This window comes from Diaphorina citri, unplaced genomic scaffold (assembly GCF_000475195.1).
Source record: "Diaphorina citri unplaced genomic scaffold, Diaci psyllid genome assembly version 1.1 scaffold540, whole genome shotgun sequence".
NCBI classification, from domain to species: domain Eukaryota; kingdom Metazoa; phylum Arthropoda; class Insecta; order Hemiptera; family Psyllidae; genus Diaphorina; species Diaphorina citri.
Genome location: NW_007377974.1, coordinates 121891 through 134253, shown reverse-complemented (window position 1 = coordinate 134253; position 12363 = coordinate 121891). Strand labels below are relative to the sequence as shown.

At 37.8% G+C, this 12363-nt stretch overlaps 2 protein-coding genes across 2 annotated transcripts in view; both read left to right on the top strand.

The window, feature by feature from the left end:
* The window catches only part of LOC103509883 (homeobox protein unc-4 homolog), a 45838-nt gene that overhangs the window by 11524 nt on the left and 21951 nt on the right, over positions 1-12363 (top strand). The window lies entirely within an intron of this gene.
* LOC113467734 lies at positions 1338-2809 on the top strand. Its single transcript, XM_026824090.1, has 2 exons — positions 1338-2473; positions 2594-2809. Exon 1 carries the CDS (start codon positions 1409-1411, stop codon positions 2405-2407), a length of 999 nt encoding a protein of 332 aa, XP_026679891.1. The 5' UTR covers positions 1338-1408; the 3' UTR covers positions 2408-2473; positions 2594-2809.

Below are 12363 nucleotides of genomic sequence, written 5' to 3'. Positions count from 1 at the left end.
ATATACTTCGTAGAGATACGAAAAGGAAGCAACACTCATCATCTGATGATACACTTTGTGATAAAATAATCTACAAACCTAAGGTCGAGCAAAACCAACGGAGACTTAGCAAGAAAAAAGAGAAAATGGAAGACTCATGTGATGAAATATCGGATGTTTCGAAACCTTTGAAGATGCTCCATCATTTGATCTGTCACGGTAAATATAAACCTTGTGAGGACAAGACGCAAAAACACAATAAAAAAGATATAAAGAACAAGGAAGGAAGAAGAATTAATCAACTAAGAGAAGAAATAAGAAACAATCAACCAATGAAATGCTATTTAACCGAGAGCTTGAGATGGGGTTTTGGAATAACAAACAGCGATCTCTCCAGATACAAGCTATAATGAGCCTGGAGACAACAAGCCTTAGGAGGGGGGGGGAGAAAGCTGGAATAAGGTCGGACACACACGGGGCGTTAAAATGAGAGAAAACGTCGCACAACAGAGAATTCAAAAGGGAAAACAATCCTCGTAGAATTCGGAAGGATTACAGTCTGACCAGTCCAAGGGAATGGAACCGGAAAAGACCGAAACTTATATCCATTTGCTGTCAAACTCAAAGTGCCGAATTTGGTTCTCCAAGAAGAGAAAGTAGTAGGAAGAGGACGCGTTCTAAATCTTGTCAGACATCACGCCATAATTATAATGGATACAATGTGACAGAACCGATTTTTAAGCAAGAACCCTACACCAGATCCTTTCGAATGGAAACGGTAACTTCATGTTCCGAAAGCAACTATTCACCAGCAAATCTTTGCGATTATGTTCGCGGATTTGGCAATTATGTTCGCGGATTCGCGTCCCGAATCGACATTTTGGATATTTGGCAAGCCTATATATAAGGTAACTACAAAAATAAATGTTTTCGAAAACAGTCCTAATAGTCCAAGTCAAGAGTCAATGATTTTTATGCATCTGCATAGAAGACCAATTTGCATTTCAACATCTTTAACCAAGACAAAACAAACGTTTTAAAGCTCTATTTACGTGGAATATACTGACATGGATAGGATATGCAGCCACACTAAAGACGGCAAATGGCATTATGGCAGTCACTAACACAGCTGAAATAAACAATCCTCTCCTTTCTCCCTGGAGTGCCATTTGAGTGGACTTTGACTTTTCAATTGGACTCCTCCAACCCCCTTCTATCAGTGGAGAACAATCGTGCAAAATCAATTCAGTGTTGTAAAAGGACAGCATTTTGCTTGCTTTGGCACTTTTCAAGCATATATACGTAATAGAAAGCTGGATAGAAGAATTTACGAAAACTTCTGAGTTTGGTTTACAATAAAAAAGATATAAAGAACAAGGAAGGAAGAAGAATTAATCAACTAAGAGAAGAAATAAGAAACAATCAACCAATGAAATGCTATTTAACCGAGAGCATAGATAACCTTCAAGCCAATAGATGGAAGAGTCACAAGCAAAGTGGCTCTCGACCTGCGAGAGACAGTAAATCACCACACAACAGAGAATTCAAAAGGGAAAACAATCCTCGTAGAATTCGGAAGGATTACAGTCTGACCAGTCCAAGGGAATGGAACCGGAAAAAACCGAAACTTATATCCATTTGCTGTCAAACTCAAAGTGCTGAATTTGGTTCTCCAAGAAAAGAAAGTAGTAGGAAGAGGACGCGTTCTAAATCTTGTCAGACATCACACCATAATTATAATGGATACAATGTGACAGAACCGATTTTTAAGCAAGAACCCTACACCAGATCCTTTCGAATGGAAACGGTAAATTCATGTTCCGAAAGCAACTATTTACCAGCAAATTACTCTCAAGACGAGCAGGAAATAAAGTGTGATTCAATCGATAGCGCGACGAATGAAAACCAAGAGGTGGATTTAAATGAATCTATATATTCCGAGGCTTCACAAAACACTGAACCTGAATCCAGTTTGAAGACAATTGAGCTGCATGTCGACTTGGCTAAGACTTATAGGGAGAAAGATTATAATAAGCCTAGAGCATCATCAGAAAAATACAAAAGAGGAAGTGTAGGAAAGAGAAAGACATCCTATTCTAATGAAGAAATTAAAATCTATGAAAGAGCATTTCGGAATGAGTTCAAAAAGATTTCCAAAAACTGTGACAGAGAAAAACATAAACAGAAAACAGACAAGTGTAGTAAAAGTAAAAAGAAGGCATCCAGAGATATAAAATCATTCAAAGATAAGAAATCATACAAGGATAAGAAAGTCTGTAAAGATATCAAAAGAAAAACAGAAAGAACTAAACCTTATGCCAGAGAGATGGATGAAAGTGAGGCAAGTTTAATTTTGAACGCAACAGACTTGTCCAAGCTAGCAAGAATGGTGCAACAATTGACAGCAGACCCATCGTGTTACTCATGAATAGTGTATACCTAATATAAATTTTGTAGCATTGGACAAACACTAAACAATCCCCTAATCCTAAAGATTTTGAACGCAACAGACTTGTCCAAGCTAGCAAGAATGGTGCAACAATTGACAGCAGACCCATCGTGTTACTCATGAATAGTGTATAATATAACACTAAACAATCCCCTAATCCTAAACTATTCCAATTATCTTAAACAATAACTCCAAACGAAATACAACAAAACATTCACAATATTCCTACAGAAGAAGCTCATCTGTTTCATGCCCTATTCAGTACTCAGAGACACCATGAAAGGATTAAAAGCAGAAATAAAATTATTATTTATCAATTGATTTCTGTAGGTAGGTAAGGCAAATAAAATTGGAAGGATTGAAAATGTCCTACATATATTATACTCTCACCTATTATTTCTTTATGCTTTTTGCTTTTGTTGGTATGCTGGTTGTTCAACTTGTTTTAACATTACTTTTAGGAAAATCCCCTTTAGGGAAGAGATATTCATTTCTTTTTCTCTGGTACCGGGGAAAGTAGGTACTTCCATTTTTTATTTTTTGTTTTATTTTTATTATTTTTTTTTTTTCTTAAGCGCTTTAGCAATGCTTATGGACATGTCGTTCGCGCTGGTTCCTCGATCCTCGATGATTAGATTTTGTCGATGATTTACTTTCCAAAACTTTCTTTAATATTACTTATCTAAGTCAAAATCTCATGGCTGTCAAACCTACTTAACCAAAGCTTACTTTAACATTCCTTCTCAAGACAATATTTAAAGGCAGCTGTCAATCCACCCTATAGCTTGACATATCGTGGGTTGGATACGACTCTCCTGTTTACAAAGTTTTAACAAACTTCTCATCAAGAACCTCAAAGGAAAACCTATCTCCACCACGTTTTACTTTAACATTCCTTCTCAAGACAATATTTAAAGGCAGCTGTCAATCCACCCTATAGCTTGACATATCGTGTGTTGGATACGACTCTCCTGTTTACAAAGTTTTAACAAACTTCTCATCAGGAACCTCAAAGGAAAACCTATCTCCACCACGTCCTTGGAAAGCGTACGCCCCGGCACGTGTCATCTCACGTTACCTAAGATACTAGGCACGTCATATCACGTTACCTGAGACACTAGGCACGTCGTTTATAACACTCAATCACGCTCGGCTACTCCCTAACTATAGCCTTGGCAAATAAAACTAAGTACATAAAGTTTGTCATCATGAGCATTGGAAACTTTAAAATTATAACATAGATTGGATGGGAGACATAAGAGGCTGCCTCTTATGTCACTCCCGGGGCTTGGTAAATAAATCATAAACACATCGTCAGTCACAGAAACTTTGTAAATATCAACATTGGGACTACACAAATTCCAAAACCCTATGTCCGATTACACAGTAGTCTACCATTTCGTAGATTTTAATCACGAGCTAAGTACATTAGGTACATAATATATAAGTAGGCTTGCCAAACTGGAAAGCGTACGCCCCGGCACGTGTCATCTCACGTTACCTAAGATACTAGGCACGTCATATCACGTTACCTGAGACACTAGGCACGTTACCTGAGACACTAGGCACGTCGTTTATAACACTCAATCACGCTCGGCTAGAACTACTCCCCAACTATAGCCTTAGCAAATAAAACTAAGTACATAAAGTTTGTCATCATGAGCATTGGAAACTTTGAAATTATAACATAGATTGGAGTAGTACATAAAGTTTGTCATCATGAGCATTGGAAACTTTGAAATTATAACATAGATTGGAGGGGAGACATAAGAGGCTGCCTCTTATGCCACTCCCGGGGTTTGGTATATAAATCATAAACACATCGTCAGTCACAGAACCTTTGTAAATATCAACATTGTGGGACTACACAAATTCCAAAACCTTATGTCCGATTACACAGTAGTCTACCATTTCGTAGATTTTAATCACGAGCTAAGTACATTACATATATATAAAGTAACTACAAAAATGAATGTTTTCGAAAACAGTCCTAATATTCCTAATAATCCAAGTCAAGAGTCAATGTTGTTTATGCATCTGCATAGGTAGAAGACCAATGTGCATTTCAACATCTTTAACCAAGACAAAACAAACGTTTTAAAGCTCTATATATTTACGAGTACCTATGTAGAATATACTGACATGGATAGGATATACAGCCATACTAAGGTGGCAAACCGGGGCTTGGTAAATAAATCATAAACACATCGTCAGTCACAGAAACTTTGTAAATATCAACATTGGGACTACACAAATTCCAAAACCTTATGTCCGATTACACAGTAGTCTACCATTTCGTAGATTTTAATCACGAGCCAAGTATCTACATTACATGTATAAGGTAACTACAAAAATAAATGTTTTCGAAAACAGTCCTAATAATCCAAGTCAAGAGTCAATGTTTTTTATGCATCTGCATAGAAGACCAATGTGCATTTCAACATCTTTAACCAAGACAAAACAAACGTTTTAAAGCTCTATTTATGTAGAATATATTGACATGGATAGGATGTGCAGCCACACTAAGACGGCAAATAGCATTATGGCAGTCACTAACACAGCTAAAATAAACAATCCTCTCCTTCCTCCCTGGAGTGCCATTTGAGTGGACTTTGACTTTTCAATTGGACTCCTCCGACCCCCTTCTATCAGTGGAGAACAATCGTGCAAAATCAATTCAGTGTTGTAAACAGCATTTTGCTTGCTTTGGCACTTTTAAAGCTATACGTAACAGAAAGCTGGATAGAAGAATTTACGAAAACTTCTGAGTTTGGTTTTCTATGTAGGTACTTTCATTATTCTATTGAATGGTGGATTTATCCAACAAATGACTTTTAAATCTAAACACTTGGGTACTTTCCAATAAATTACGAACAAACTAATGGCACAATGTACTCAAATAAAAACAACACATGTCATTCTACTACAAAGTACAAAAGACCCAAATACATATACAAACACTCAAATATAAATCAACAAACACCTTCAAATCTACAAACCCCCTACAAATCAATAACAATCCTCTCCTTTCTCCCTGGAGTGCCATTTGAGTGGACTTTGACTTTTCAATTGGACTCCTCCAACCCCCTTCTATCAGTGGAGTACAATCGTGCAAAATCAATTCAGTGTTGTAAAAAGACAGCATTTTGCTTGCTTTGGCACTTTTATAAAGCATATATACGTAATAGAAAGCTGGATAGAAGGAAGTTTCCAAAACTTCGGAGTTTGGTTTTCTATGTACTTTCATTCTTCTATTGAATGGTGGATTTATCCAACAAATGACTTTTAAATCTAAACACTTAATAGGTACTTTCCAATAAATTACGAACAAACTAATGGCACAATGTACTCAAATAAAAACAATACATGTCATTCTACTACAAACTACAAAAGACCCAAATACATACAAACACTCAAATATATAAATCAACAAACACCTACAAATCTACAAACCCCCTACAAATCAATAAAAAAACCACCTACAAAAAATGCAAACCGGGCGTCAAACATCTCACAAAAGAAGAAGCAAACACTTTGTGCTTTCGGGATGCACTTGAAGAAAGGGAATTCGATTAGGGTCAATAAACAGGATAAACACCCGGGAATAAACACTCCGGGAGCTGACGAAGTAAATTGAGATGGGGTTTTGGAATAACAAACAGCTATCTTTCCAGATACAAGCTATAATGAGCCTGGAGACAACAAGCCTTAGGAGGGGGGAGAAAGCTGGAATAAGGTCGGGCACACACGGGCGCTAAAATGAGAGAAAACGTCGAAAAAAAAAGTAAAATAATAACTACGTAAATTGGGTCCTGTTGAGATGGGGTTTTGGAATAACAAACAGCGATCTCTCCAGATACAAGCTATAATGAGCCTGGAGACAACAAGCCTTAGGAGGGGGGGAGAAAGCTGGAATAAGGCCGGGCACACACGGGGCGTTAAAATGAGAGAAAACGTCAAAAAAAAGTAAAATAATAACTACGTAAATTGGGCCCTGATATGCCCAGGCTGTCGATCGACGAGGTGAATCTAATGTTGTCGATTCAGTGTGGATGGTCCAGTTGACATCGATCGACGGCCAGTCGACTATGTGTGAACTTGGTCCCTTGGTCCCTGAGTATGATGGCCTTGAGTGTTAAAACTGATGTGACACCGTGCCTGGGATAAAGATGACGATTTCACTTCAAATAAAAAGCCGTATTGGACTGAGAACTGATCCGTCAAAGCCCCTTATGCACTCAGAGAGAGCCTCACTCAGGTAAGAAAATGGTTGAATTTACACTGGCACTGATAATTATGGCCTCACACGTCCATTATAAGTAGAAATACTAATCCTAAAAGTTCAGTGTTCAGTTATCACTGCCAGTGTGTTGCCGGCCTAAGGGTAGGGGAAGTGGATAATCTAGAGGTGGGGGGTGAAAATAATGTAGGAGTGGGGATAAAATAAAGTAGGAGAGGGGGCGATATAAATTATAGGGGAGGTTCTGTGAGGCTGTCGAGAGTTAACTTTACGCAATCGAAATGGAAATGGTCCTTTCGTTATCTCTGGCCCGAATTGGAACATTGGAGGGGTCTCCGTTTTGACAATGAAGTCTTTTAACTCCGTCTGTGACTCTTCTTACACGCTTTGTTTGTTTGTTTGTTTGTTCGTTCGTTTGATTGATTGGTTGATTTAGTTGTTTGTTTGATTGATTGACCCTTCTCCAAGAGGACTAGAAATTGCCTTTACCACTATGAAAGACCTCTTTATGTTGGTCTTTCAATTTTCGCATTAAAAATTGTACATTTTTAAACGCAGTGGTTAGTAGGCCTAGAAAGATTTTTTCAAACCCATTTTCAGTATTGAAAAATTCTAAATCCCAAAAGTTGGTAATTTACTAAATTTTATTACTTGACTTGGAATTGAACTGTCAGCCTCTGGATCAGAGTTGAACACTGGTAAACACATTATTGAAGCAGGTAGGTGTAAACATAACTTTTGGGTTAACAATCTCAAAGGACCAACACAAACAACCACTAAAAAACACCTTCCCCACATCCAAACACTTACCAAGTTGAATCCGGCAAGAACAAATGAGGCATCTAATCAGATCATAATCCCAACAGGAGAGGTTAGAGAGGGGATGTTAAAGGCTCCTGGGAAATAAAAAGGACTTTATGTATTGTTAAACACGACTCGGAAACAATGAAATAATATCCCGGGGTGTCATTGTGTTACTTCCCCGACTTTTGATCCAATATACGAGTGCTGTTAAAGAAGGATTTTAGAACGTTTAAATAAAGCTCTATTGCAGAAAACCCACAAATTTTCACCGATACTGAGGCCCTTACGAAATATGTCTAAAGCTATGTCCAGTGTCCACACATAGTCGACGATTGATCGATCGATATCTGAAACAGTCCACATTGCCTCGACAACATTCACCAATTAGTACACTTTTACACTTAGATACCTACATAATATTATGACCTAACTTTCACTGGAATCTACCAGATCCGTGGAAAGCACTGAGGTTGGTGAAAGTTTTTATGCTTAGGATACAACAATTTTCCTTTGTCTTTTCTCAATAGGATGGTATATACATTAGTGGACCATACAGAAAATGTTATACGAGGGTTTGGATTTGGACTATTCTGAAATAGGTACTGAAAACATCAAAAATTTTGGACTGTTCCGAAATACTGAAATCCTAGTAAAAAAAGTTTCCACATTCATATTTCATATCAGAAGAAAAACTCAAATCCTTATTCGGCGAAAGTTGCCATGGCAATTATCAGACCATCGAACAATAAAGAAACAGAATAATAAAATAAATAACACAGGATAAAATCCGCCCCGGGCGGGAATCGAACCCGCGGCCTAGCGCTTACGAGGCAGACGCACTACCAAATAAGCTAACTAGGCTGGCGAGAGAGAGAGAGAGAATAAGTATTTTAAGTAAATTTGACATATCCACTAGTGAATTGTTCTAGGGCACTTTTGTTGCACTGAAGAAGGAAGAAATCAAGTATTTTGGGTAAATTTGACATCTCCACTAATCACTAAGGCACGTTATTTATTTATTTAGTTAGTATTATTCTTCTCCTTATTTTATTTGTTTATTTTTTGTTGAAATATCGTGGATTATTTTGAATTTGAACATTTTTGAAAAATTCCAAATTCGTGACGGGAGTTTCGACTTTCGGTAGGATAGCAGCCTCATCACATGAACCCAGCCCAGCCTGATTGGGGCCGGGAAAAGCCAGCAGTGCGCGATTGTCCAATGGTCACCCATTTGGATACCAATGAGATGCCAAAACTACTGACATTGGTGGAGATGCCAAAATTAATGGAGAAGTGGAGATCCCAAAACTACTGACACCGGTAATTTGGTGAAGGTGCCTAAAGTACCTACTGACATTGGTGGTGATGCTAAAATAATGAAACTGAGGGATGTCAAAATTCCTCAAATAAAATAATGGACCCCTCAAAATGTCTTAATTGCACTCCTAACACATAACAATGCTGAATGGTCACCCATTTGGATACCAACGAGGCTGAATATTGACTAACTTCAGTGAACCATTGGGTTGGGAACTAGTGCATTCAAGTCACTATCGGCACACTTTCTTAATTGATATGTCTCTCATCTCCAAATAATACTGTTTTAGTGTTTATGAAGACATTAACTGTCGGAATATGAATTACTTTTTAGCACCACAGTCCCAAGAGCCGGCTGCAATATAGAATTGCAGATTGGTTTAGTTCCTTCCAGGGCCATCCATAGGGGGTGGTTCATCCGGTCCTATTTTGCCCCCGGGGCCAAGCTCCTCAAGCCCGTGTTAAGGTCGGCGTTTTTGGTTAGCCCTAACTAGGGCGATTGCTTTTGCTGACATTTGGTTTTGGCTATAAATTTTTTACGAGTGGATGCCCTTCGCACTCATCCTTTGCTATTTCTTTAGCTAGGGAAATTCAGGCTGGTATCCTCCCTGTTTAAAGTCCCCCAGCCAGATTAAGCTGATCTACTCCCAGTCAGACAATCACTGTAATGTTCTTGTTTAAAATTGATGCCAGGAGGGGCCGCTTGTTAGAGCCTCGGGGCCCTACGAGTGGATGCCCTTCGCACTCATCCTTTGCTATTTCTTTAGCTAGGGAAATTCAGGCTGGTATCCTCCCTGTTTAAAGTCCCCCAGTCAGACAATCACAGTAATGTTCTTGTTTAAAATTGATGCCAGGAGGGGCCGCTTGTTAGAGCCTCGGGGCCCCATTAGGCACGGCCCTGGTTTATGTTCCAATAATGAAGTTGTTAAGCTCTGTGCCAAATAGTGTGGTTTTTGCTCGCTGATTGTTCTTGCGGTTTAGGCTTGGTCTAAATTTGTTTCTATTGACAGGAAAGAGACATAAATTTGGTCGCTTACATTTGCAGGTGTGAAAACCGTAATTCTGGAAGGTGTATTCTTATTTTTTAAACTTTTGACAGGAAAGAGACATAAATTTGGTCGCTTACATTTGCAGGTGTGAAAACCGTAATTCTGAAAGGTGTATTCTTATTTTTTTAACTGGTTATTTTCTGAGTTGTTACCAATGTTGTGGGTAATCTGTATTATTTTTTATACCAGGTTGGTGTGAATCCTACAGTGCTTTTTTCAGTTAGCCAGCCAGGGGCGATAGCACTTTGAATACATCAGTTCCCAATAGATCACTGTTGCTAAGAGACGTTGGGCGTGGTTTTTTACCGTTTTCATTTCATAAGGGTGCACTCTGTCTCGCGAGGACAACTGATTTGCTGGTTGAAATCTCGGTTAATGGTCAGGCAAAATTCAAAAGACGAGGAAGAAAAAGCCTGATATGACCTTTTAGCAGTTGAAAAGAAAAAGTCTATCGGTCCACTAAAAGAGGCTCAAAATATAAATTTACATGATTAGACCAATGCAGTTGAAAAGAAAAAGTCTATCGGTCCACTAAAAGAGGCTCAAAATATAAATTTACATGATTAGACCAATACAAACAAACAAACAAACAACAAAAAAGAAACCTCAAAACTGAAAATAAAAGAACGTGAGAAAATGCTTCTTTCTAAAAATGGGTCGTCTCCAACGTTTGAAATTTGAAACAAGCATAGCTTCACATAAGCTTTATCCCATGAAAATTCTGCGCTTATTAAAAAAACTCACATAAATTCTAATTAAACGCGCCACACATGGGTGTACTTATTCAAAACGAAAATGCTAAATGGGTCGTCTCCAACGTTTGAAATTTGAAACAAGCATAGCCTCACATAAGCTTTATCCCATGAAAATTCTGCGCTTATTAAAAAACTCACATAAATTCTAATTAAACATGGCACATATGGGTGTACAATTGTACATATTCAGCATTCAGCATTTTGCTCAACAAAAAGGAGAAATTAAATGTAGAAAATTTTGAAATCATTTTTTCATTTGAAAATTTTCACTTTCTGAAATAACCCAGCTGTAGCGAAGAAGAAGAAGGGAGAGAGAAATGACAAGGGTAGTTAAAAGAGAATGAGATGACGAAGGAAGAGGAAGGAAGAAAAGGATGAGAAGGAAGGAAGGAAGTGGATGAAAAAGAGGAATCAGAAGAAAGGAAGGGATAGTGTAAAACAAAACAACCCTGCTGAAGAAGTAAAGGGGAGAAATTAAATGTAGAAAATTTTGAAATCATTTTTTCATTTGAAAATTTTCACTTTCTGAAATAACCCAGCTGTAGAGAAGAAGAAGAAGGGAGGGAGAAATGACAAGGGTAGTTAAAAGAGAATGAGATGACGAAGGAAGAGGAAGGAAGAAAAGGATGAGAAGGAAGGATGGAAGTGGATGAAAAAGAGGAATCAGAAGAAAGGAAGAGATAGTGTAAAACAAAACAACCCTGCTGAAGAAGTGAAGGAAAGGAAACAATGATGTCAAGGGTATGTTGTTCAAAGAGTTAGAAATTTAGAATAAAGAATTAGGAAGAAGAGGAAGAGATGAAAAAAAAAATCATGAAGCTGAAGAAGAAGGAAAAGAAGAAGAACAACAACAAGAACAAGAAGAAAAAGAGAATTCAAAGGATGAAGAAGGCAAGGGTAAAGAAAGGATGAGAAAGAAGATGAGAAGAAGGAAGGATTAGGAAGAAGAAAGAAGTTAAGGAGAAGGAAGAGGAGGAATAGGAAAAAGTAAAGGAAAGGACGAAGTAGAGGAGAAAAAGGACAAGGAGGAAGAAGAGGAGGAGAAGGGAAAAAGGAAGAGCAGGAGGAAGGGAACACCAAACAGGGAGGTTCATTAAATTTAACTGAAATTTGTGCGAGTTACCACATTAATAATGATAATAATAATTAAGGAAAAGTTTTTAATGTAATAATAAAGTACACGAGTCACAAAAAGAGCGAGAGAGAGAGAGAGAGAGAGAGAGGTTGCTGGGGTTAAAAAAAGGTTAAATTAAATGTAAAGTCAGAAAATTTATTAAGAGTAAGTACCGACCTGAGAGTAGCAAAGGGAGAAACCAGAATGAAATAGAATTATACCTTTTTCGTCCTGATGAAATTAAAAAGTCTCCTCTGGGTGGGAGATAAGAGTTAAGGACTTTTTGAAAGGTCGACGGAGCGGTAGATGTGGGTCTGAATAGACCAGGCCTCTTTGACGGCTGTTGGTGATAGATCTTGAGGACCAATCTACAACGACTGTAACATGTTTGAAGATTATTCTTACCGTTTTTATTATTATTGGATACTAGGTATTTGTGTTTTTCTACTCCGACTCGAGTTTCGCCTATTTTATAGGCATCTTCATGGGAAACTGACTATTGGGTTGTTGTTGTTGTTGTTGTTGTTGTTGCTGATTGTTGTTGCTATAAAATAGGCGAAACTCGAGTCGGAGTAGAAAAACACAAATATCTAGTATCCAATAATAATAAAAACGGTAAGAATAATGTTAATACATAGGATGTCTAATATAAACCT

Coding starts and splice junctions, on each gene's coding strand:
- LOC113467734 (XM_026824090.1), top strand. CDS start 1,409: ATGAAATGCTATTTAACCGAGAGCATAGATAACCTTCAAGCCAATAGA.